This window comes from Pectinophora gossypiella, chromosome 15 (assembly GCF_024362695.1).
Source record: "Pectinophora gossypiella chromosome 15, ilPecGoss1.1, whole genome shotgun sequence".
Taxonomy (NCBI): Eukaryota; Metazoa; Arthropoda; class Insecta; order Lepidoptera; family Gelechiidae; genus Pectinophora; species Pectinophora gossypiella.
In genome coordinates, this window is record NC_065418.1 from 6,146,889 (window position 1) to 6,171,994 (window position 25,106).

Sequence of the window (25,106 nt, forward strand, 5' to 3'; positions counted from 1 at the left end):
AATCTAAATCAATTCTATACATTTTAGCCGATTACACTGTCGCGTTTTTACAACTTGACAACGGCAGCTGGTGGCCAAGGCGCATCCAAATCATCTGTCTCAGACTTAGACGTAGAGAAAGACTTTCAAAGATATATTGTTACACATACATTATTTATAAGAACAATATCCAGTATTAAAGGAATCTTCACTTTCAATAGATTTTTTTTATTTTGAACGACTTTTATATGAGTCTTTATTCACAATTTCAGGACATCTCCAACGCATGGAAGGGCCTAGAAATCGCCGAGAAGGCGTTCGAAGAATGGCTGTTGAGCGAGATGATGCGCCTCGAGCGTCTCGAATACCTTGCCCAGAAGTTCAAGCACAAGGCCGACATCCACGAGGACTGGACCAGGGGTGAGTTAAAAGCACTTTTCAGTTTGTAGTAGTAGGTAATTTATCCGTAATAGGAGAGGTGGCAAAATATAAAATTGAAAGGATCGATGGGAGACTTTTGCCAGGCAGTGACACCAATTAGGCTAAATAAGAACCTAATTCATCTTTTATAAACAGGACTACCCTAACATTCATCAATAATACAGGTGGTTTTATCTGACGATTTATTTGATACTAAATGCAACTTTTCCCACACGTAAACATCGTATAGAATACATACCTAACTATAAAGGAATTATTTTGTTCAATATCACTTTCTACCTTCATTAAATTTTAACTAAGAAGTTCAAGGTCCTCATTTCCTTACATAACTACGTAACTGCTTGTTCACGATATCATTGACTATAATTCACTCACGAGTTCACGACTGCTACTCTCGATCTCCATGCCTTTGACAGTGAAGTTGAATGCTATCGCCAAAAAAGGCGTTTCAACATTCCACATTACACAGCAGCTAAAGGATAGCCAGAGGAACCAGAATGCTAGCGAAAAGTGCGAAAACATTAAAGAAAATCAAAATATACTTACAGTCAAATGCTTTTCCAGGCAAGGAAGAGATGCTCCAGTCGCAGGACTTCCGTCAATGCAAGCTGAACGAGATCAAGGCTCTGAAGAAAAAGCACGAAGCCTTCGAGTCTGACCTCGCCGCGCACCAGGACCGCGTCGAACAGATCGCCGCCATCGCACAGGAGCTCAAGTATGTCGACAATCATGATATTTGTATATAGACCATAGAACTGGTATTCTGCCAGCTGCTAGTGTATGGCCTTCTACAGAATCATCTAGAAGAGTTTGATGCTAAACGCGACGAGATCAAAGCTCGACCACCTACAATTAGTGCTAGGTTACGAGTGTATAGTACCAGTCATATGAGAGCGCATATTTGGTGCGTCACCATTATGATTTGGCTGCAATCGAAATATGGCCGTATGGTCGAAATGATGCACAATTTAAGCGATGAAATTACCATAGGGTTCAATATTCATCGTAGGACGCTGATCAATTGCAAATCTTTTCTTATCCCTCCTTTTCTCCTTAGCTCCCTGGAGTACCACGACGTGGCGAGCGTGAACGCGCGTTGCCAGCGCATCTGCTCGCAGTGGGACCGCCTGGGTGCGCTGACACAGCGCCGCCGCCTCGCCCTCGACGATGCCGAACGCGTGCTCGAGCAGATTGATCTGCTGCACCTCGAGTTCGCCAAGCGCGCTGCGCCTTTCAACAACTGGTATGTATATCATATAATTCAACTAACAGCATTATACACGCATCTTTCTTGTGGGTGCGATGAATGTAGATTTCCGAATCTATCTAGTTTTGATCTAGACACAGATCTTGATACACGAACCAAAGCTGAACTTAAATAAGACGATAATAATTCGTATGTGTCTGAATAAAGGATATCTTTAACTCGGAATCAGATCATTTCTGTAAATTCTTCTTGCCTTCTTCAGGTTGGACGGTACCCGCGAGGACTTGGTAGACATGTTCATCGTGCACACCATCGAAGAGATCTCCGGTCTCATGGACGCGCATGCACGCTTCAAGGCCACTCTGGGCGAGGCCGACAAGGAGTACCAGGCTATCGTCAACCTGGTGCACCAGGTGGAGTCTATCGTCAAGCAGCACCAGATCCCTGGTGGTCTTGAGAACCCCTACACTACACTGACTGCTCACGTAAGTATCGCGATAAATATTTTTTATTGAAGATTACTTATTGAGGTAATTCCAAAATTCAACAAACAACTATTACTGTTATTTGAAACGACTAGGAACTAATATTATCGCTATGATATCTTCTTCAAGACTTTGTGCCATGAAGGTGCTGAAGGAAAAAAGGGACTATCCTTTTAACCGTTGATTCAAGACGCATTCAACAAGCCAACTAACCTTCCCTCTTTCAGGAGCTGAACCGCAAGTGGTCGGACGTGAGGCAACTGGTGCCCCAACGCGACGGCACCCTGGCCGCCGAGCTCCGCAAGCAGCAAAACAACGAGACCCTTCGTCGCCAGTTCGCCGAGAAGGCCAACGCCGTCGGACCCTGGATCGAGAGGCAGATGGACGCTGTCACAGCTATCGGCATGGGTCTTCAAGTAAGTCCAGATTTATCTTGTTCATGAAGTCCCTAAAGCCTTGCGACGATGAACCCTTTCTATTATCTATTTCAACTACTTAGTTACAATTCTTACTCTGCTGGTCTATCAAAGACGACAACTTAAAAAATCATCCCTTTTTAACCCACTAGTGGGTCAATGTGATAGATCTTTGGTTAAAACATGGCATTGTACCTGTACCCTGCAACCTATTGCACACCTAACTCGCCAGACTTCTTCAGATGGCACGATTTACGTGGATATCGACGCGCATCTCCGCGTCATCTAATCCATAAAATATTATAATTACTCCTTGATATAAAAAGCGCAAATCACACAAAAGATGTAATCTGTAAATATCATTGCCTTCACACAATTCCCCAAGCTTCCATTTCTAACAAAATATCCTCTGCAGGGCTCCCTGGAAGACCAGCTGCACCGACTCAAGGAATACGAGGCGGGTGTCTACGCGTATAAACCGCACATCGAGGAGTTGGAGCGCATCCACCAGGCCGTGCAAGAGGGCATGATCTTCGAGAACAGGTAAGGGAACTTACCCTCACGTTAAACCCTAACCAACAAAAGCCAAATCTTCGCTGTGGTCATTCAGTAGACCATTATTAGGAAGATGGGCAAATCGCATATCACACAAGGGATAATTTTGAATCAAAAATAACCGCAAGTTATCTTATAGCTCTAAAGGACGTGTGTTATGTGTGATCGCTATTTTGCGGCTAAAACTATTCTCTTCCATAAACAACAACTATTACAAAAACCAAAATACCCTCATTCCAGATATTCACAATACACAATGGAAACCCTGCGTGTGGGCTGGGAACAGCTATTGACCTCCATCAACCGCACCATCAACGAGGTGGAGAACCAGATCCTGACTCGCGACTCCAAGGGCATCACCCAGGAACAACTCACCGAGTTCCGTGCCTCCTTCAACCACTTCGACAAGAACCGCACCGGTGAGTAACGTAACATTTATTTAGTAATAATAAGACAGTTCGCAACGATCATCTCACGGCCTACTCTCGTCGCAGTGAACATTTTCATGACCAATTTTTGCCGGAATTGATTAAAAAACATTCGAATAAAGTAACTTGCGAAAGGAAACAATAATGCACTCATCAATGGCGCTCATGAATGAAAACATTGCCACAAAAAAATTGAATACTAAATGATATCTAATTATCATTTATTTCACACCGTAGTAATACACCAAGTGAATAAGTGATTTCGTTTTTTATTATTTTGACACCTACTTCCGGCCTAGTCCTAGTGAGCAAATCTATACCTAATAAGATATTTCACTTTATAAGTTTACTTGTCTAAAATATTATATTCTTGGGTCAATGGGGTTCGAAGCTTTATGAAAACTGACTTAAGAGTAAACGACTGACAATTACAAAAAGGCTGCTTATCAATTCGCAGGCCGCCTGGCACCTGAGGAGCTCAAGTCGTGCCTAGTGTCGGTGGGCTACAGCATCGGCAAGGACAGGCAAGGAGAACTCGACTTCCAGCGCATCTTGGCTGTCGTCGACCCCAACAACACAGGTATTATAAAAATACTTTATACTAGTTACTTTATAGTTATTCGAATAACACTAAGTCAGGGGTACTTAACACATCGCTTGATAAACTAAGTACCTGCGTTTCACCGATGGAGTAAGTCGGAACAAATCTTTTGTTGTGGAAGTAGGGAGAGATGGTCTTATTTCTTTAGGTCTTGTAGATAATCTTATTTCCTCTTTTCTTATAAAACTGAAGACTTCTTAATTAGAGCCATTAGTCAAAACCGACAAGGAAATTACCTTGAAAGTGATTTAAATAGAAGAAAGAGTAAAAAACGAAAATGGAAGTATTAATTAATAAAATCAAGAATAAAGAACAGCTACTCTCAAGAAATGATGACTGACCGTAATTAATAACAAAATTTATCTTTGCAGGCTACGTATCGTTCGATGCGTTCTTGGACTTCATGACGAGGGAATCTACAGACACAGACACCGCTGAACAAGTCATCGACAGCTTCAGGATCTTAGCTGGTGACAAGGTAACACAGATATTCAAGCTCTTCTGTAACTCCACAACCCTCATTTCTGATATGCAAAATACAACCTTATTCTGACCGACTATAAAGTCTAAAAGAAAAGATATGGCTATACATTATTTCTATGCAATATGTAAGCTACTGATCAGTGCCCGACAGCTTTTTATCCATTTACAAAAGCAGGACGAATCTGACTATTAAATACTTCTAACTTGTGCTCTTACTGGATCTTTTTAACCTACCGATATCAGTAGGCTCTGCACGGCAACCGCGCCGATCGGCGCGAATTATATCGAAGCCTTCGACCAATAGCCGTTTGACGTCCATCTACGTAGATCGCATTCGTATCGTTCATTGGTCGAAGCGCTTGAATTCGCGAAATTCGCGCCGCGCGCGGCGACCCGACCGAACAGGGTTATTGAATTTGTTCCTATCAACGGAGTGGAGCGGAGACCAATCACAGCGTGCGTACAAAGAACTCGCTCTCTCACTCACAGACTGATTGATTCCTGCACATCTCTGCTCCGCTTCAGTAGAAACGCACTGTAAGAAGTTCTATCGGAAGGCAATTCACTAGTTTTTGGACCATAATCGAAGGATTTATCCACCATCTAATGTTTGTGCAATCCCCGCAGCCCTACATCACAGCAGACGAGCTGCGTCGCGAGCTGCCTCCGGACCAGGCGGAGTACTGCGTCGCTCGCATGCCGCCGTACCGCGGGCCTGGCGCGCCGCCCGGCGCCCTGGACTACATGGCCTTCTCCACCGCGCTCTATGGCGAAACTGACCTTTAGGTAACTATAATTTATTCTATGGAAGTCAGCCAGTACAGCACCACACCACAGATACCACAGATACTCGTATTTTCCCATTTTTTAGGACGGTGGTACACCGGCTAGGATCTGATGACGGTATTTATTAGCTAATTGGGAAAGTTGAGTGTGATATTTATAATGTATTTTTTAATGTTAAAATTATATGGGTATTGAAGTTTTAGTAATGTTGTTAGATGAAATTTTCAGTTAAAATTTAGATTTAAAACAAAAGCTGACAACTTCCTATGGTTACTTTGTAAGTATAATTGAAAGATAATTCGGTCCAAAATATTCGCCTTAAGCATTGAAAGCAGTGCTTATAAAAGAATTACATAATATTCGTTTGTTTATTCAAAAGAACAGTCTCCACCTCCAGAATATGCAAGTGTCTAAAAAATTTGGCATCCTTCCAATAGAGTTGGACTGATGCCTAAATTTCTGTCCATCCACAAGTGAGCGGACTCATTCATACTGCAGGGTATTAAATTGCATTATACTTAGACACAGGTCCCACATCGCTGGTCATCATCACGACATCAACTCTCTCGGAGAAGGTATCGAAGCTACATAGGAGAACAAGAAGATTCACGGCCGTCACCGCTCAACTAACACCAGGGCCCAGACACTGCGGTGTCGCCGCCACGACGCACAAAAATTATTTCCCACACATTGACCCCAACCGCACCCTCGCCCTAAACACTGGTCAATGTATCGCAAACAATTTTTGTGACATTTATAGTCTTAAAACAGTTCTATTATAAAATATGTGCAATGTTCAAACCAAAAATGCCATTAACTTTCATACCGTAAAACTCTTCTCCCTAATGTTTCCTGTAACCTTTTGGCTCAAATCAGAGAATCATTTATGTTTACAACAAACTATTTATACATTAGTATTAGGTATTTTTAACTTTTATATAAAATTCTCAGGGAAGTCACAAAACATTTATTTGTAAGATAAAATGGTGCTAATGTTAGGCTTGACTAATGTGTGACACCAAAATAAGACTCATTCACATTGTGAGAATGTTTTTGTTATATTTTTTTTTATTTTTAAGCAAACATTATTTATATGAAAGTTTAAATCTTTAATTACTGCCATTAGTAATTATAGTACTTGGATGGTAGGTACGTAACATATTTTAAGTTCTCTAAATTTATAAATGTTGCAGGGAAGTGTCACACAAATTTATTTATATCATGTATTGCCATAACTTGCCTGCATCTATTTATTTATCATTTGAATATCATTTTTATATAAAATTATATCGTTTGTGAGAGTATTTTGGAATGAGTACTCAAAATAAATGATCTGCCATATTTTGTCTTTTAATGACTACGTTGATTATCCATCAAGTGTATTATGATGAGGAGACAGTGGTACGTAGAGTAAGAACAAATCATGTGCCCAAAAAGTAAAAGTATACTAACTCGAATGTACAGCTAATTTAAATAAAGAGCTCTTAAACACATTTCCATTTTTATTTCATAATAATAAACTTAGAAACCTAAGTAAACATTTGTCACAGACTTTTCATAATATTAAAACTAATAAAACAACTTGAGACAATTGACTAAAAGGAACGTGAGGTCACGAATATTGAAAACCATAAGTGTTGTCTACAAAATAACAGAGTTGTTCGAAATATATGCTTTTGAACTAGAAGCACCAACACAAAACCTATGTTGAAATAATCACAATTCAATAAATAGTTAATATTTCATAGCCCTTATAAGTCAATATTTTTTTACTATACTAACCAATGGAAGCCCGCTACTTAGTTTCGCTTTGTTTCTCTTTCTCTTCTTCAGCGGTGAGGAGGGCACTCTTGATACCAACTTTCTTCAGCTCCTCTACTAGTTCCCCGGACTGATGCATCTGCAGCATGATGTCGCAGCCACCAACAAACTCCCCGTTAATGAAAACTTGGGGAATTGTTGGCCAATTCGAGTAATCTTTGATACCTGTAAATTATAACCAAAAAATTAAATAGACCATTCAACAATTATTTTAATCATAAACGTAAAGAGGATGTTACTTGAGATTGAGAATATTATATCATTAGTATTATGTGTCTGCATGTAAAATGTATTTGATGCAATATTTATATGCTCCTACATAACATCAACCTTGTAATCCTAATGGTATAACAATAATGAATTTGTTAAGTAACATTCTGTTCATATCATTATATAAATTAAGTGAACACTATGATGAGATATTAGATTAAAATCTGTAAATATCAACAGGTTAGCAATAATATCTTATGTACAGCAAATTTCTCAAAATATAAAAGTAAAAAGCTGCAATACAACATATTATAATATGGCATGTCAGGTTATAACTAGCGTCTAATACCTAAATTAACTAACCTTGCCGTAGGTTTTCATCAGACAGTACGTCGTGACTATCGTAGTTAACAGCGTGCATTCTCATTATCTGAACAACTGCATTGCTAAACCCACATCTCGGTGCATCAGGAACTCCTTTCATAAACACCACTACTTTGTTATTCTTCACAATTTTGTCAATTTTTTCTTTCGTAGCAGCATCGGCAAATGATCGACACGTTATCTTCATAGCATTGTTATAAGCAGAAAAAATATTTCTCCTCAGTAAGTTATTCATTTTATTTGATATGCAATATCACGCAGTATTAATTATTATAAAAAAAATCACCCAGACAAGTCAATTGGAAATTTCGTAAAAAACATTCCAAAAATGACACTTCACATTCGTTCTCTTGTCATTGTCAAAATTGTCAAAATTTCTTTTTTCTGAGGTTTTGGCATCGGAGTATTATAAATATTAACCGGAAGCAGTTGAATCAGAATCGAATACTCGGTTTTGTATATATCCGTTTCGTATTTTTATTTTTGTATTGTTTGTTATTGCTATAATTTGCCTAATAAAACATCAATGTGCTAGTGGTGAGATAAATAAAATATTACTAAAAAGCAAGGACCAAGGATCAAATCAAAGACCAAATACTTGGTTCTTGGATCAAATAAATATCCTAAAAGTAACACAGTGTCTATGGTAAGCTCAATGTTGCTGATTGTGAATAAATTGTAGAGATGTTCGATCAGGGTGCCTTGTATCGATAATCCGGACCGACGTGGATCGTATAATATTTTTAAAAATGAAAGTGTGATTGACAAAACATCCATTTAAAAAATTAACCATCCTTATTTCCAATTTGGCAACCATGGGCGGTTATCTTCATACATATCATTCTCGCATTACGTCTATGGTGCGCTCATATTGAAGATGACAGTTCCACCCCGCCCCTCCTTCATACTTCTGTCCTATTTCGCCTACCATGCCAGAGTGCAAAGACCAGTCGCTAGGGATGTTCGATCCGGTAGCGTTGTATCGATATTCCGGATCGCAATGGATCGTAATGTACTGTATCGATCCTAGTATCGATCCTATTGACTCGATACGATTTTTTGGATCGATCCAGTATCGAATCAAATATTTAGAAAAATAAAAGATGTTGTGTTTTTGCTGACTTTCTGACACAAATTCCGTGTTTTTATGATGCCTTTTTATGTGCTTTGCCAAATTGGTGGTGTTTCCTTTAGTTTTCACCTCGATATGACATAATTTGCACTTTCCTCCAGTATCCGTTTTCACAAACAACGACCAAACATTGGATTTTTAGGCGGAGCCATAGCAAAATTACAATTGGTTTATATAAACAAAATAAGTTGTTGGTTGTCCAAGCGACTAAAAAGTACTACTTACATAAAAATAAAATGTCGGTAACAAATGCCGAAATTGACGGTACTTTTAAATATAATAATACATCTCATTTCGATCCGATCCACCGTGCTTCTGTATCGATCCGCCTACGGATCGAATGACATTGTATCGATACAAAAATCGAGTGGATCGTATTACATTGTATCGATCCACATAAGTATCGGATCGGATCGAACATCCCTACCAGTCGCCATCTTGTTCGACTTGTCATTTTCAAAGTTCCTCCACAACATTTAATTCTGTAACTTATCCTCTCAATTTTTGTAGCTGTATTATCTAACTTTCACCATGTACCATGTGTGTAGTGTTGTGAGTTGTGATAGTAGACGAAAGGACGTATTTTTTATAGATTTCCGAAATCTGAGATAGAACTCCAAAAATGGACAGAGTGCGCATTGGTTCTGAAAGATTGCGAAGTGTCCTGAACTTACGAAAGCAGAAAAGGTTTTTCTCATCGCCACGCGTAAGATCTTGCCACCGCGTCGATGCCTATCCAACATTATTTAGTGCTGATGAGATCACTACTGATATGCCCCAAGGCTTACGCCACGACGCCGATGGAACCAGTAAGTATCCTCAGAGTTATTTAAAATAATGACATTATTTATTATTAAGTGGCTATTCTCTTTGTTGTTGTTCTGTTTGTTGTTCTGCTTAGATAAGTTGGTCTATTTGGGGCAGTTGGTAGTGAAAAGAACAGTGGCAAAAGTCTGAGAATGCAACTCACTGAAACATTTATTACTTTTCAGAATATGTCTCTCATAAGCACAATTTTTGCAAGAGGAGACTGCATGAAGACCATTCCTACAGCAAAGTTCCAGAGAAACGTACAAGAGTCGAAAGTGGTAAGTTTTACACATCTTGGATCAATGATTAATATGTATGATATACACAAATATTCAGTTACGGGCAATTATTTTGATATTGTTTTACTTTTCATATTTATCTACAGATAGAACACAAAAAAAATGACCTCGACAGAATGGACTAGGTATGGGTGTGGCGTAGTGGGATGTTTATTTGTTTCTGTCGATTTAGAGCTGTTGTGAGGTTATTATTATTTTTATTTTGTGTTTCTTATTTCAGATGCACCCATTTACTCCACCCCTCGACGCCCTAGACGAAGAAGGCGTGTAATTGTTACGAAAAAATCTCTGATATCAATTTGTGCAAGAATTTACTCTGAGTACATGAGATCCAGAAAACATAACCATCAAAAAATAAAATAATTAATAAATAGCACTACCTATTTCATTTCAAATTCCCATTCCAATCGATCACGAGGATGAAAAGGGGATGCGATTTAGGCTTTAAAAGGCTAAAATTGTTACCAACCTAAGCTACTAACTTCCAAGGCAAATAATTCAATTAAAAAAAAGAGCTGTCATGTTCTATAAGAGCAGTTTCCATAGAGCAATTTTTTTACTATGGATATCATGGATATGGAACATTTCCGTCTGATGCGTAGCATCTCTAATTGGTCTGTGGTCTGATCTGAATGAAGTGGTGATTTATATTTTTGTAGTGTATCGCTTTTCATGTTAACATTTCAAGCACATTTTTTGAATAATATGGAAAACGCAGAGGAAATATTCCATTTCTTAGAAGATTTCTCAAAACGTAAACCAAAAGTAATTCCTCAAGAACTCAACGATTACTTAGCGTACGTAGCGCGGACCGGCGATCCAGTATACCAGTGGTCCCTTGTGAAGAGTTTATTCAAAGAAAAGCTTCTAAATGTTATCACCGACTTCTACGAAACCACGCCGAGTATCGAAATCCCGCCTTACCCCAACGTGGATCCCTTTAACTATGACGCTATGAAGAACAGTTTGTTAGAACGATTGGACTCATTTTCGTCAGCTCCATTCACCGTTCAAAGGATCTGCGAATTACTCACATATCCTCGTAAACAGTATAATCGTGTGGACAAGTTTATGCGAGCCGTGGAGAAGAACATCCTAGTAGTAAGCACCAGGGAGCCAGGAACACAACGCCATGTGGAGCCTGAGAATGGAGAGCCTGTTGAAGCCATAGTCAATGGTTCAGACAATAACTCTGAATACAATGTTGATGTTGAAATGGAAGACATGTCATGGAAAGACAATCCAGAACAGCAACAAAATGCTACACCACAGCCACAGCCTTGTTCCTCGGAGACCCACATATCAGTTGATGACATTGAAGCTCGCTTGCAAGCCAAAGAAGAGTCTCCGATGCAATCTCAGGAAAAAACTGTCACCCAGTATGAGTCTGTAACTCCTCCTGAACCTAATGTGACTACAGAGGAACAAGAAATGAAGTCAACTACTGATCCTGTTTCTGCTGTACAAGTTGATGTGGGTCAGAGTAATGAGAAACCTGAGGCAGAAAATGTGCCTCCAGTAGCTGAAGAACCTAAGCTCGATGTGGAAATGACACCAGTTGAAACAGAAGAGCAAGATCCTCTTATTATACCAGAAATAAAAGTTGATGATGCAGAGATGACAGAGCAGAGACTTGCTGAAGAGTCAAACAATGCAGTAGACAAAGATAAAGATCCAATAGTTGAAAAGGAAGAGCAGCAATCTACCACTGAAGATGAGAGCAATGAGAAACCTGCAGCTACAGAAGATAGCACAAGTTCAGATACAAATACAAAGGATGAAGTTGATTCCAAAGCTACATCTGAAGTATTGACATCAAGTGAAGAGAGCTCTTCGTCTAGCGACAATACAAATAGTAATAGTAATTCTCCAAAACCTTCAGAATCTAATATTGACTCTTTAGAAGAATCGAATTCAGATTCAAGTCAAGCAGAAAGCAATGTAGACTCTGAGACGAAATCAGAATCTTCACAAGAACCTAAGCCTATAGGAGATACTGTGGTAGAGGCTCCACAAATCCAATCTGACAACTATTCCATCTCTGATGTCAAGTCAGAATTACCCGAGCCCGTAAGTGAAGGCCCTAAGGAACCAGAAGAGCCTAAAGAAGAAACTAAAGAAGCCGAATCAGTAGAAGAAAAGGAGAAAAAACCAGAAAAGACTGAAAGTCCTGAAGTGAGCAGTGAGAACTGAAGTAGTATCTATAAGTAAGACAAATGAACTGAATTTAGATTTTTTCAGTGATATCTTTTTATTGAATTAACTTAATATAATTGTGTAGACAAGTGAATGAATGATAAAGGAAATTAATTTTAAAGTCTGTAATCACAACTCATTGTTCATCCAACGTCTAACACATTATTTTTGAACTCGTATACATATCTGTATTACATTACGACACATTTTCCAATTTGTATATTTAATCTCGAAATTGTTATGACTCATCCATAATGTGGTAGACTTCAGAAAGTGATTCAATTGGTGTAGAATTTTTAAGTGAAATAAATAGGGTATTTCTTACGACATTAAATTTATTGTTTTATTACAAAAAGAAACCATCATTGTAACAGTTCACTATATTTTTTAATAATCACTATAAAAATCAACAATTGTAATCTTAACTACCTATTTACAAACAAATGTGCACAACCTATAATACAAGTAAACTTATACAAATCTTACTATTTACAGTTACTATTACTATACTATTTTAAATACGAGAGATATTTAATGTTTTTTGCCGCCTAGAACTTTCAATTCGTTTCGCATGATCTTTCCGGCGGCGTTTCTAGGGATGGCGTCTAGGAAGGCAACTCCACCTTCAAGGTGCTTGTATTTGGTCAATTTGGAGGCTACCAGGTCGTAGACTTGTTTCTCGGTGAGTTTGTGGTTGGGTTTGAGCACAACGAAAGCTTTGGGCAGCTCGCCCGCTAGCGCGTCTGTTATGCCCACCACGGCAACGTCAGCTACTTCGGGTTGCTCCATAATCACACTTTCGATTTCAGTTGGAGATACCTGTGAATTAAAATAATTATTATCAGATTATCACAGAATTCACAGACCTTGAAATGTGTGTTAAGAACCCAGAACGAAAGATATAATTTGAATATAAAACTATATTCAAATTATATCTTTCGTTCGAGAAGATATAATTTGAAATTTTGAGATCGAAAGTGAATCTTCTGGGGAAAAGTCACCAAATTTCGACTACTAAACACAGGGTTTTATTTTCTTTCAGTTTTTTTGTAAGAACCACCAAGATAATTTCTGCCCTCACCTGGTTTCCTTTAACCTTGATGAGTTCTTTAGTGCGGTCAACGACGTAGAAGTAATGGTCTTCATCATAATACGCGACGTCGCCGGTTCGCAACCAGCCATCGCTGTCGATCGTCTCCCGTGTCGCCTTCTCGTTATTCCAATAGCCTTTCATCATCTGGAAATATTCATGTTGTATTTAAAAATTGTTTTACTTTAGTCGAATTATGCCACGTGGACTATTTATTTAGTGATAGTCTCGCAGATATTAAAAGCGGGTGGTATGCGCGCACCGCGCAGCGGTTTTAATGAACCGTGCTGATAATTAACTCGATAGGCCTCGTTCTGGAGCACGCGGGTCAACCATGCAAAAACGCTTCTGCGTGAACGCTTCATACACCGTCATACGTTTTCCGGCGGCCCCCTCCGAGCACCGCGTCGCTTGACGCCCCGCGAGTCTCAACGCAGCCTTACACGGTCGAAGTCATCAATTAGAGTATTATTCCTTATTCTATGCTATCAGTGTGAGAAAAATAACCAGCCTGACACCCGACAATAAGGACATACAACGAGCGTGTCCTTTTTCGCTCTCTGTGATTGGTCAACTAAGTACCTACGCGAAAAGGACAATTTACCTGAGGAAGTACATCTCAAATGCAAGTTTGAATCATAAATCATAATACAAGTTTGAAAATATATCATGACAGCACAGTGTAAAATATTTTTTTATTACCAAAACCTAGTAAGTACAAAAAGATTGTATACCTGAGGTCCCTTAACAAGTAGTTCGCCAGACTTATGCGGGCCTAGATTTTCGCCCGTGGTGAGCGACACAATGCGAGCTAATGTGCTCGGCACCAGCTGACCCGCCGCACCAACTTTGCCGTAAGGATACTCGTACGGCGTCATTATAGTCACTGGTGAACTCTCCGTCATTCCATAGCCTGTAATTATCATCACAACTTGAAATAATCATAAACCTCAGTCACGCGTGTAAGTAGTCGATAAACTAAGTCGGAGGCTTTCCGGTGTTTCTCGATAATCGACTGTATATCGATTAATGATCGATCATTTCCAAAGCTCTAAATAATCTCAATATCGACATTGATGACTCAACAATTACGTATATCAATCCTATCGATTGTACCGCGTATGTGTAGTATAAAAGTCCTTTCCCCTAAAAATAGCATAGAAAAATGCTATACTGATGAGAGCGTTAACGATGATGACTATTTAAGACAATCTCTGAACATACCTTGGAGAAGTTTAATCTGGTCCTTGGTCTTCTCACACTTAAGTAAGAACTTCTCAAGCATACTGTCGGTGGTGGGGGCGGCTCCAACCATAATAGTCTCGACACACTGCAAGTGTTCTTTCTTCACTTGAGGATGCGTGGCAAGGAACGCAAGTAGGGACGGCACCACGAACAAAGTCGTAGGCTGGTACTCCACTAGGCATCTGATGTAGTCGTCGGGGGTAAATCTGTGAATTATATATTTTATTAAGTAGGTAACACACGGACTCACGATCCGGAGGTCCTGGGCTCGATTCCCGGTGGGGACATATCACAAAAATTACTTTGTGGTCCCTAGTTTGGTTAGGACATTACAGGCTGATCACCTGATTGTCCAAAAGTAAGATGATCTATGCTTCGGAAGGCACGTTAAGCCGTTGGTCCCGGTTACTACTTATTGATGTAAATAAGTAGTCGATCATGAGCTTGTCAGGGACCTTTGGCGGCTCAATAGTAACCCTGACACCAGGGTTGATAAGGTTGGTACTCCGCCTCACAACCCACACGATAAAAGAAGAAGACATGAACACACGTCCGCAACCCATAATGGGTAGAACCATGAACCGTATGGTGACATTTTTTTTGACGTGACTTATTGTAAATTTGCCGCAGATGGCATTAACTACTTGGCCGGAAGTATGGCAGGAGAACAGCCCATCGCCAACATAATGATCGTGTCGGTTTTAACGACATCCTGGGAGGATAACCAGTTGAACGTGTTCCATGTGTTTTGTTCGCGCCAGTATATTTAAAGCTAGTTAGTACCTTTCTTCTTTTAAGTACTTATACTTAAAATGGGATTTATCACTGAAAAAAATGGGGTGTGAAAAACAGCACATTCGTTCTTACTTAGGCATGGTAACGACATGGTATCCAAGAGTGAGGTTGTAGTTGAGGATTCCGTTGAAGCCGTATATGTGGAAGAACGGCGGGACTGTCAGTACGACGTCACACTTGCCTGGAAAAAAGAAAATATGCTTTGAAGTTTGTGTGGAAATACTGACTTGTGACGTCATCGATAGAAACGGTCAAACGTACGTTTTGTTTTAATAGCACAAACCCGTGCTTAGGCCGTGAGCTGAGGGTTGAAATTCCAAACGGCTCGGACTTTTTCGAATTAATTTTCATGATTAAAATTCGAAAATAAATCTAAAAGAAAAATATAATTGAATTTTGATCAACTTAAACTGGCTTCTATTTCAAGATTATTAAATTTTTCTTTGACCCAGTCACATATCCTATCGCACGTAATTACAATGCAAAGAAAATTTAAAAAAAAGAAGAAATAATTGATACGAATGCAGAATACCTCACCTTTCTCTCCTTCATACTTCATCATCTTAGGGGTCTGCGCTTGCTTCAGATTCGTGACTAAATTCTTATGAGTGAGCATCACTCCTTTAGGCATGCCAGTAGTGCCACTAGAGTAGGGGATCAGGCTGACGTCATCAGCGTTCAGATCCGGGAGATCAGCCTTGTGGTCGGCCATCAGCAAGGCGCGGAGGCCGTGGATACCTGGAGGAAAAGAAGGTAAGTTTAGCTCAGAAAATCCGATCCGGAGGTCCCGGTTTCAAATCCCGGTGGGGGACACATCACGAAAATCACTTTGTGATCCCTAGTTTTGTTATAGGACATTACAGGCTGATCACCTGATTGTCCGAAAGAAAGATGATCCGTGCTTCGGCAGGCACGTTAAGCTGTTGGTCCCAGTTACTAGCTACTTACTGATGTAAGTTAGTAGTCGTTACATGAACCATGTCAGGGGCCTTTGGCGGGTTAATAGTAACTCTGACACCAGGGTTGATGGGGTTGGTAATCCACCTCACAACCCACACAATAGAAGAAGAAGATGCTCAGAAAATGTATTAGGAAATAGATAGATACTCTGCTTCTTATGTACATAAAATGTAGATATGCAAGAAAAATGTAAATTCGTCGACGTAAGTAAGCAACAAATCATCTGCTTACTTACCATGATGGTCATGGTCAGGACTGTAACCTGTAACTAAAGTTTACTGAACTTACCGTTAGCCTTATCATCTTCACCACCAACCCAAATGGTGCCCTTATAGTCTTTCAGGTGCTTGCAGACTTCTTTGGCCACCGGCATAAACATCTCGATGGTCGCGATGCATTTCACACCGCAGTCCATGAACTGACGGCGAACCTCATCTATAAAAAAGATAAAACAATTAATTTCACAAACGTACCCAACATAATAACAACTGTGCTAATTTTTAGGCCTGCTGGAAGAAATTTCTTTTAGAAATAGGTGGTGTTTTGTGTATTCGACGATTTATCTCATTCAACGCTTATCGCTCGACAGAAATACCCGATGGGTCGATTAATTCTTTCAAATTTAACACTCTCAGACGACGTCCTGAACCGAGGTTGCGCTATCCAGCTTTATCATGATAATTACCTATTTTCTCATTACTCAGGTACATAATTGTTCAAAAATAAAATGTAATGTCGGGTGCATATATAAAAATATTTGTTGTTTGATATTTGGATCAGATACGTATAGAATTATGTTGCTATCTATATTGCTTCTCTTTATTTTGATCAGAATAATAATGGGTGCAAGATGTGTTGTTTTATGCCTGGGTGTAATAACAAGGGTCATCATTTATACCCAAAAACAAAGAATATGTCTGTTATCCATGAAAGTAGAAGGTTAAACGAAAATATGGGCAGCGCCACCTATATTTTTTTTGAGAACGTAGCCTGGAAATTCCTTCATTCTTGATACTACAAAAGGCTTTACCAATACCTACCTATGGCTACGGTGTTATTACAAGTACTCCTAACATAAACTAGGCCTTATTTGTACTCGGAGCGAAAGCCGTTATTAGTGTGACATTAAAATTCAATGGCCTGTCTAGTAAAAACATGTTGGGCACGATTGGACGCAATACTTCCAAGTCGAACTAGTCTCCCACAGTCCAAAGTACACTTTCGTACCACCACCTATCGCACTAATTTGAAAGATAAATAAAATCTTACACAACTTCTGCCTAGACACAATTGAGTTACCTAGATGGTTTTGAAAATATCCTGCAATTCTTAATTTTATATAAAGTTATATTTTTTTATTTAAAAACAGAGACGAGTTATTATAAAACAGTGGACTTGGAAAGATTAATTGATCGATATTGTTATGATCGATTATCTTTCAGTTTGAAAGTAAGCTGAAGAGACTCTTCTCCTAGACATGGGGTTTAAACAAACCTCGTATAACTTATAAGTAACTAGATATACCTACCTATTCGAAAGACCGCGGCCTGCCAGATCCGCATTCTGTGTCTTGTGTGCTTACTTATGAACACTTGTATTATATTTCAGTAATTTGATGCAACTTATCTAACAAATTAATAAATATGCAAGACGATGTCCGAGCCTCATTCGGCTGGGCTCGCCGATACCGACCCCGCCGGCGTGGTCGACGATATCCCTCTATCAGCGCTTATCGCTATCGACCCCCTAGGGTCGATTAATTCTTTCAAATATTTTTCCTCTTAGACGACGCCCTGAGCCGAGGTTCGCGCCCAACTGGGCACCCTCAGGTCTGCCTTGTCTTAAACGTTGTACTGGGTGAGAGCCTTCAGCGCTCCCCATTTGTCCGGCCAAGTAGTTAATGCCATCTGTGGCAAATCTACAATAAGTCACGTCAAAAAACAACTCGGCTGGGCCTGCAGTTACCCAGCGCCGTGGCTCACGCCGCGGCTAATGCTGAGCGGGGTCCATTAATTGAGGAGGTTCACCACCGCGACATGACTGTTACGACCAACATTTTGTATTTTATTATTATTATTCAGTTCTTTAAAAAAAAATAGGCTTTATTCACTGACTTACATTACTTTCTATTAATATTAACTTAAATCTAATAATTAGCGGACATCAACGACATCGACACCCTCCTTGTCAGGCTGTCCTAGGACATATCTAGGCCTCCTCTAGGCTTCTCCAAATGTAATATGTAATTTTGTGTAAGTATTTTTTTCCCTACTGTTTTTGTATTGTTACCGTAGCGTCCTCTAATAATAATAAATGCTTTCTTTCTTAATAATATTTATTAATATTAGATTGTCATAGACTAGAACATGTAGTAAAATCCGACAGAGGGATAAGGGTCGTTATGGGCGATAGGCTGATCCCTTGTCACCGCGAAATAGAAGGTTCTTCTAATCCGTGCTTGTCACCATAAGGTTCATCATACCCATCTTAGGACTTCGTATCAACCGTGGCTGCATGTTGTCTTTAATTTTGTGTGGTACTGCTCACTCTATTACAGATTACGGCCGTGAGTTTATATATGCATGTATCTAACTAGACTGTCACGGTTTGTAAGTTAATATTTCATTCATTGTTATCGCCTTTAAAAAAAGATAAATTCGTCTGATAAATGGCTGCAACCAATATAAAAGTGAGACACCTAACATTCGACTTTAGACCACCGAGCAAGCGTAATCATCATATCATACGGTATCAAATTTATACGTTTATGACTCTAGTGACAAGTTAATCCGTGTTTGTAATCTATTATATCTGTTTTACATATTGGTGGGCTTACGTAGTTACGGACCTACGGACCGGACCTAAAATTATCATTTAATACCGATTCTTTTTAATTCAAAGAATCTCATCTGACCTTCAAATTGCCATCTAAATTGTTTTTGGTGAACGTAGCCTGTCCCTCACTAAATTATACCGTTTATTTTAACCAATTTAATCATCTGGGATGACACAAAATACTTCGTAAGTAAATAAGTATTCAGTTTTGTACCTACCTAACGAGTCTTTGTGTAAGATAATTATTCATATTTTATGTATTTTAATTTTCTGCACTTTGTTTGGTAAGGAAGGACAATGCAGGCTTGAGTGCTTTACCGTCAACTTTTAGATGCTGATTCGAATTAAATAGTCGTAACAAGTACAAAATTCGTCACCCGTTGTAAGGCCCGTGGCTATGTTCCCTAGCAAATAGCGCCTAGGCACGAACATTTTCGCGTCGTTCAACTGTCTTAAGCAGCATCTGATGAGGAGCTCGGTGGCGCAGCGGTAAACGCGCTCGGTCTGCGATTGTTGAAGTTAAGCAACTTTCGCAAAGGCCGGTCATAGGATGGGTGACCACATGAAAAAAAGTATTTATCTCGAGCTCGTCCGTGCTTCGGAAGGCACGTTAAGTCGTTGGTCCCGGCTGCATTAGCAGTCGTTAATAACCATCAATCCACACTGGGCCCGCGTGATGGTTTAAGGCCCGATCTCCCTATCTATCCATAGGGAAGGCCCGTGCCCCAGCAGTGGGGACGTTAATGGGCTGATGATGAAGCAGCATCTACGAGGTGATTACCTGCAGTATAAAGCGGGTTGGCGAACGTGACGACGAGTCCAGCATGCATGGCGCCGTGGATGAGGGAGACAAACTCTGGCAGGTTCGGCAGGATCAGGCCGATCCTGTCGCCAGGCGCCATCTTCAGCTCAGCTATCAACGCCTTGGCGCAGCGGTCGACCATCAGCCGCATCATCTGGTAGTCGTAGCCGCGCCCCGACACGCCGCATGTCTGAAGTGTTTAGATATATTAATATCCAGAAAACTGTACGATATATAAGCACGCCTATATTGTCTGTAGACATAGGCAGAGGTGTTAAGTATAAACACTCCTCGTCATACTATGTTTAAGTTCAATGTAATTCCTATGTGTATAATTCCTCCGTGCTTCGGAGGGCACGTTAAGCCTTTGGTCCCGGCTATTAGCCGTAAAAACACCTCCACCAACCCGCATTGGGGCAGCGTGGTGGAGTATGGTCCATACCCCCTCCGGTTGATTGAGGGGGGGCCTGTGCCCACCCAGCAGTGGGACGTATATACGCTGTTTATGTTATGTATGTATGAAATTCCTATTACATAGAGCCTATTGCTCCACAAATACACCTATTCACCCACACACACAAACCACACACAACACACCTATTATCTACACATCTATTGCACCGGGCACAAATCCATATGACATCAATTAATAAACCAAACATGTATTTAAAGTATTCAAAGACATAATTCACGCGTTTACCGAACAGGATCATCACGCATTAAAAAAGCAGTGAAAAACCTATCTATTAAAGTGATTGGTACAGGTGGGTTTGGTTGAACCAGCACTTCCGTGCGATCATCTTTTAGTTTTGAACATGTCCGTTTAGGGGTGGGTAAAATTGACAAACACCACAAGACAATGTTGGAGAAAACATAATTCCTTTTAGATACCAATATCTATCTACATTTCACAACGCAGACTTAATACTACTTTGATGCAGACTGACTACGCCCCCAAATAATCTTTTTGTGACAGATAAGTAAGCGTATTATTTGATTATCTGTTTGGGTATACATAACTTATTAACTATAACTACTTATACATATTTGCAATTTTCCACTTATTTATAGTAATTATTAATTATTATAGTAATTATTACGTCCACCTCATTTACTACATGGAAAATGATTTACCCAAGATTTTTTATGTCTTGGGCGAGATGTCGTGTTGTGGTAAGGTCGTAAACTTTGATACCATGTCATATTAACTTTTTTGACAAATTGAATCGTAAGTCTCACTAAATGACAAAATGTTAGTGCGACAGGGTTCTAAACTGGGTATCATGTAGGTACATGATATTGCTCATGAGACAGCACGTTCATGTGCTAGTATAAAGCTCGTGTCGTAATATCAGTGGACCTATTTCACTCTACGTGGAGCTAATTAGGTCGCTGCTATTGTAATAGGTATGTCACCTGTTCATAGTGTTCATATCGGTTACCTGTGTCGAAAGAATTAGATACCAAAGCTGCCTAGCATTTATTTAAATAAATACATACACACACACACATATTTATACACTATTATTATTTTTTAAATTATTTATTAGTATTTTATTTTTGTTACATATTTATTTCTATGGTGAAAATATTACCTAAACCTGCGAAAGTTCATTATGGCATAAGCCCAGTTTAATAGGACGATCCTACCTATAAATTTCGATCACATAAATAGGTACCTAAGCTCAGTACCAGTACCTAACGAGACTACAAGTGCGTTAGAAAAATTCCGTAATACATTTTTGGAAATAAGAACCTTCCTATCTATATTTATGTTCATTTTTGTATCTGTGTCTTTGAAACTTTTACAACAGTATCACTGCATGTCTGGATGAATGAATCTAGGTAGTCGTTACATACAATATATTTCTCGTTGCTATTATTGAAATAATCTTCAACCAAAATAATGAGTGTCTTGAACTCGCATTTTTTCCAGCTTTTTGTTGCCAAAAAACTGACGTTGATGAACTTACTGAGACTCAATAAGATAAGTACGTACCTAACTAACTTGTTGAAAAGAAAAAAACAAATGCTGGCAACATGTAGATACCAGTCTATCAAACTAATCGTGTAGTAGGTATTTGCCATCCAAGGTTGGAACAAAGTTCAATATTCGAAAAGATGTTTATATGCGTATTATTGGGAAGACAGATAAATTCTATGCAAGAATATTTGGCACGCGTGGACTCATAGCCCATTTGACGCGTCTTGGCTCGTATTTATAGGATTATCCATTGAACTTTGGTAAACCTGCACTCTCACTATCACCGTAGCGACTTGGAAATAATATAACGAATTCTTTCAAAACTTTTCTTCTTTAAGAAGCGCTAAAATACAGTTCGAAGTAGTCTCTACTCTACATTTTAAATACGATCTTCACAGCTCTTTATATACCTACTTTATTTTATTTACTTATGTGCCTGTTATTATAACAGGTCTATCAATATATTATATTTACTATTATGTAATGTGTATTTTTTAATAACATTATTTATTTAATAAAATTATTTTGGTACCAAAATTATAATTAATTGTCTATTTATTTCTTATTGTTTTATTTTTAAAAGGCGCCACAGTCGCCGGTGTAATCTTGATCTAATCAGTTAAACTTTTTGAATGAGTCACAATCAAATGTGTGTGCTGATTTTATATCCGGGAAGTAAAAGTAACTATTATTACTTTTTTTATAATTTTGTCACCTTTGAATAAAATATTCAAGGAGCAATAAAACGATACATTTTAATATCGGTCGTAGGCCTATGTAAAGGTCGAATACAGCTTCTTTCAAGGTGAAATTTCGTAATGCACATAGTATATGAGTTGTTAACTCATATTGCGTAAAAAACATTTATCTATTTGTGACAAGACCCTAATATAGGGCAACGAGATTCTAAATTGTACGTAATTACTGACGGGAAACCAAGGTCGCGAGGAAACACGCCTTCCTCTGATTCTAGTTACCTACAATCGTAATAATACACAAGTAATCTTACACGGTACTTGGCTGGCTATAAATATAAATTACTTACTATCTGCATGTGGTTTTGTCTCTTAAATAATAAGTAATAAGTACTTGCAAATACCATTTGTCAAGAAGTTTTATTATTTGCAAGTAAATATCTCAATATCTAACATGAATATTAACGTCCCAGCAAATGGGCCTAAAATTTTATTTTAGAGAATTAAATTATTATTAAAAAGAAAGAAATAAACTATTTATAATTGTTATACAACTTATTAATAAATTAAAAAAGTAAGTAACAGAAAAGGCGGGAACGGAAGAATTACGCGGCGAACGAAAAAAGAACGGGACATTTGACTTGTTTCCGACTTTTCTAGAAGATGTTGCTTGTGCAAATAAATACCATGAAAATTAATAAATAGTCGACGACTGTCAGTCAATTAGTGTTTTCTTAAAATATTTATTTATTACAAATTCGACGTGTCAACACGCGCCAAATCTAAAGTTTTAGAAACTATATTTAACCGACTTAAAAATGAAGGAGTTATTACCTAGTTATTAGCATGTTTGGTTTACACGTCTACTCAGACGTGTCTATTGAACCAACGTCTCATTTTTATTCTTATCGTTTCGACGGCATGAAAGATTATAAAATAAACAAACTTATCATTCGAAAAAAAACAGTTCTCAATGCCAAAATATCTATCATTGTTGTTTACGAAAAATATCTAAAATCTCCAGTATGACGTTCCCTACTTCCCCATTTTTGCCACGACCGCATGTTGCCAAACATCACCGACCTTTACCTTCGGTCGAGCTCTATTTATAATGGCGTATCACATATACTTATACTAGACAGTGTAGGCAGCTATAACACGTGCTATACTACACCTATTGTAACCTACGATGCAACAAATGAACTTTGTACTAGGGAAACTGCAATTGTTCCGCCGCATTTCATTATTAGCTACCTAATTGATACTGATGGGAATTGCCGCGATTGCTCTTATATAACAATCTGTGTGAATTAATAAAATATCAAAGTTTAAAGCAACATTATATAAAGTAAGTATTCAATAAAATAAAAGTTAACCACATTTTCTGAACGCAAATTATTTTATAATTATTCCAAATTCAAAAATTACACAAGCAGATTTTTATGACTTTACGTATATTATGTACATCGATTCCAATTTCGAAAATTATACGATATTAGATTTTTGTGATTTAACGTAACTATACTTATCTGAACAAAAATACACATCACAAAAAACTACTGTAAGTTAATTTGATTTTAATGACAAAAGTATTTCGAAACGTAAAATAATTTTAGATTAATCAATCACACTAATATTAGGTAGTCTTTATTACTTTATAATTTACTTAGGTACTTATATGTCTAAAGTAGATAAGTACGTAGAGAAAATAAAAAATATAGTTATTTTCTATGAATTTAAGCGGATTTTATAGTTTTGTATGCACATAATTGACCTTTGAACTCGAACACAGATGCCTAATAAAGAAAAAAAAATACTTCTAAGAAAACAAAAAGAAAATAAAAAATTCACTTACCACACACGGTTTGTCGGCCCATAGCTCGATGTCCCGGTACACGAATTCAGTTACGGATTCACTTCCAACTTGGACTTCACCGTAAGGGGACGTCAGGTACTTTGTGTCCACCGCTGGGGCAGGTTGAGTCGCGAAAGTTCTCACTAACACCCGAGGGGCAAGGTTGCTTTTAGATTTGGCATTTTGAGCTGGAAGTTCAAAGAGTTTCCGCGCAAGACTCCCGCGCAAAATTTTCATATGAGACATGTTTACGCGCAATGTTTAGCGACGGGAGACTGCGCGAGAATGCGCGCGCGACTCGCCTCCCGCGCGTTTTGGCTCGCTACAACGCACGCTGTAGGGCAAGGTCCACGTACAAATCCCGCTGTAAACTTTTATCTATAACAAACAATGTTTACAACGAAAAAATTTAAGTGAAAATAAACCAGCGATAAAGATTTGATGGATACGCGATGAACTTTGAAAACTAGCGATAACGAAACTAACTTTTAATTTGTTATCGTTATCAAAATGTACAGCGCCCGATTAAACATGTAGTTAAGTACTTGCTGTCGAAGTCTAAGTTCCGTTACCTGTGTAAGATTGATTGGTTTTGTTGTTATAATCTGCATT

General features: G+C 38.7%; 4 protein-coding genes across 6 annotated transcripts in view; 2 read left to right on the forward strand and 2 right to left on the reverse strand.

Moving 5' to 3' along the window:
• Window positions 1-6,874, forward strand: part of LOC126373082 (alpha-actinin, sarcomeric) — a 34,028-nt gene extending 27,154 nt beyond the window's left edge. For 2 of the 3 annotated variants that reach the window (XM_050019068.1, XM_050019067.1), the window contains exons 8-18: window positions 252-399; window positions 985-1,135; window positions 1,478-1,663; window positions 1,890-2,112; window positions 2,340-2,528; window positions 2,944-3,071; window positions 3,324-3,502; window positions 3,969-4,091; window positions 4,484-4,590; window positions 5,223-5,381; window positions 5,904-6,874. In XM_050019068.1, coding sequence (XP_049875025.1) covers window positions 252-399; window positions 985-1,135; window positions 1,478-1,663; window positions 1,890-2,112; window positions 2,340-2,528; window positions 2,944-3,071; window positions 3,324-3,502; window positions 3,969-4,091; window positions 4,484-4,590; window positions 5,223-5,381 — 1,593 coding nt within the window. In that variant the 3' untranslated portion in view covers window positions 5,904-6,874. The remainder of the gene's footprint in view (window positions 1-251; window positions 400-984; window positions 1,136-1,477; window positions 1,664-1,889; window positions 2,113-2,339; window positions 2,529-2,943; window positions 3,072-3,323; window positions 3,503-3,968; window positions 4,092-4,483; window positions 4,591-5,222; window positions 5,382-5,903) is intronic. The other variant, XM_050019069.1, reaches the window with a different exon arrangement.
• On the reverse strand, window positions 6,866-8,148 carry LOC126373230 (uncharacterized monothiol glutaredoxin ycf64-like). Its single transcript, XM_050019288.1, has 2 exons — window positions 7,776-8,148; window positions 6,866-7,367 (listed from the first exon to the last, which is right to left on the reverse strand). The coding sequence occupies exons 1-2, from the start codon at window positions 8,029-8,031 to the stop codon at window positions 7,177-7,179; spliced, it is 447 nt and encodes a 148-aa protein (XP_049875245.1). The 5' UTR covers window positions 8,032-8,148; the 3' UTR covers window positions 6,866-7,176.
• A 2,495-nt stretch (window positions 8,149-10,643) lies between these two features.
• On the forward strand, window positions 10,644-12,567 carry LOC126373135 (serine/threonine-protein phosphatase 4 regulatory subunit 2). The gene has a single exon (XM_050019156.1). It carries the CDS (start codon window positions 10,710-10,712, stop codon window positions 12,228-12,230), a length of 1,521 nt encoding a protein of 506 aa, XP_049875113.1. The 5' UTR covers window positions 10,644-10,709; the 3' UTR covers window positions 12,231-12,567.
• Window positions 12,568-12,598: 31 nt separating this feature from the next.
• On the reverse strand, window positions 12,599-24,801 carry LOC126373111 (probable 4-coumarate--CoA ligase 1). The gene is made up of 9 exons (XM_050019114.1): window positions 24,495-24,801; window positions 19,940-20,150; window positions 16,612-16,758; window positions 15,901-16,101; window positions 15,436-15,544; window positions 14,548-14,774; window positions 14,058-14,236; window positions 13,315-13,470; window positions 12,599-13,052 (listed from the first exon to the last, which is right to left on the reverse strand). The coding sequence occupies exons 1-9, from the start codon at window positions 24,738-24,740 to the stop codon at window positions 12,765-12,767; spliced, it is 1,764 nt and encodes a 587-aa protein (XP_049875071.1). The 5' UTR covers window positions 24,741-24,801; the 3' UTR covers window positions 12,599-12,764.
• Window positions 24,802-25,106: the final 305 nt, after the last annotated feature.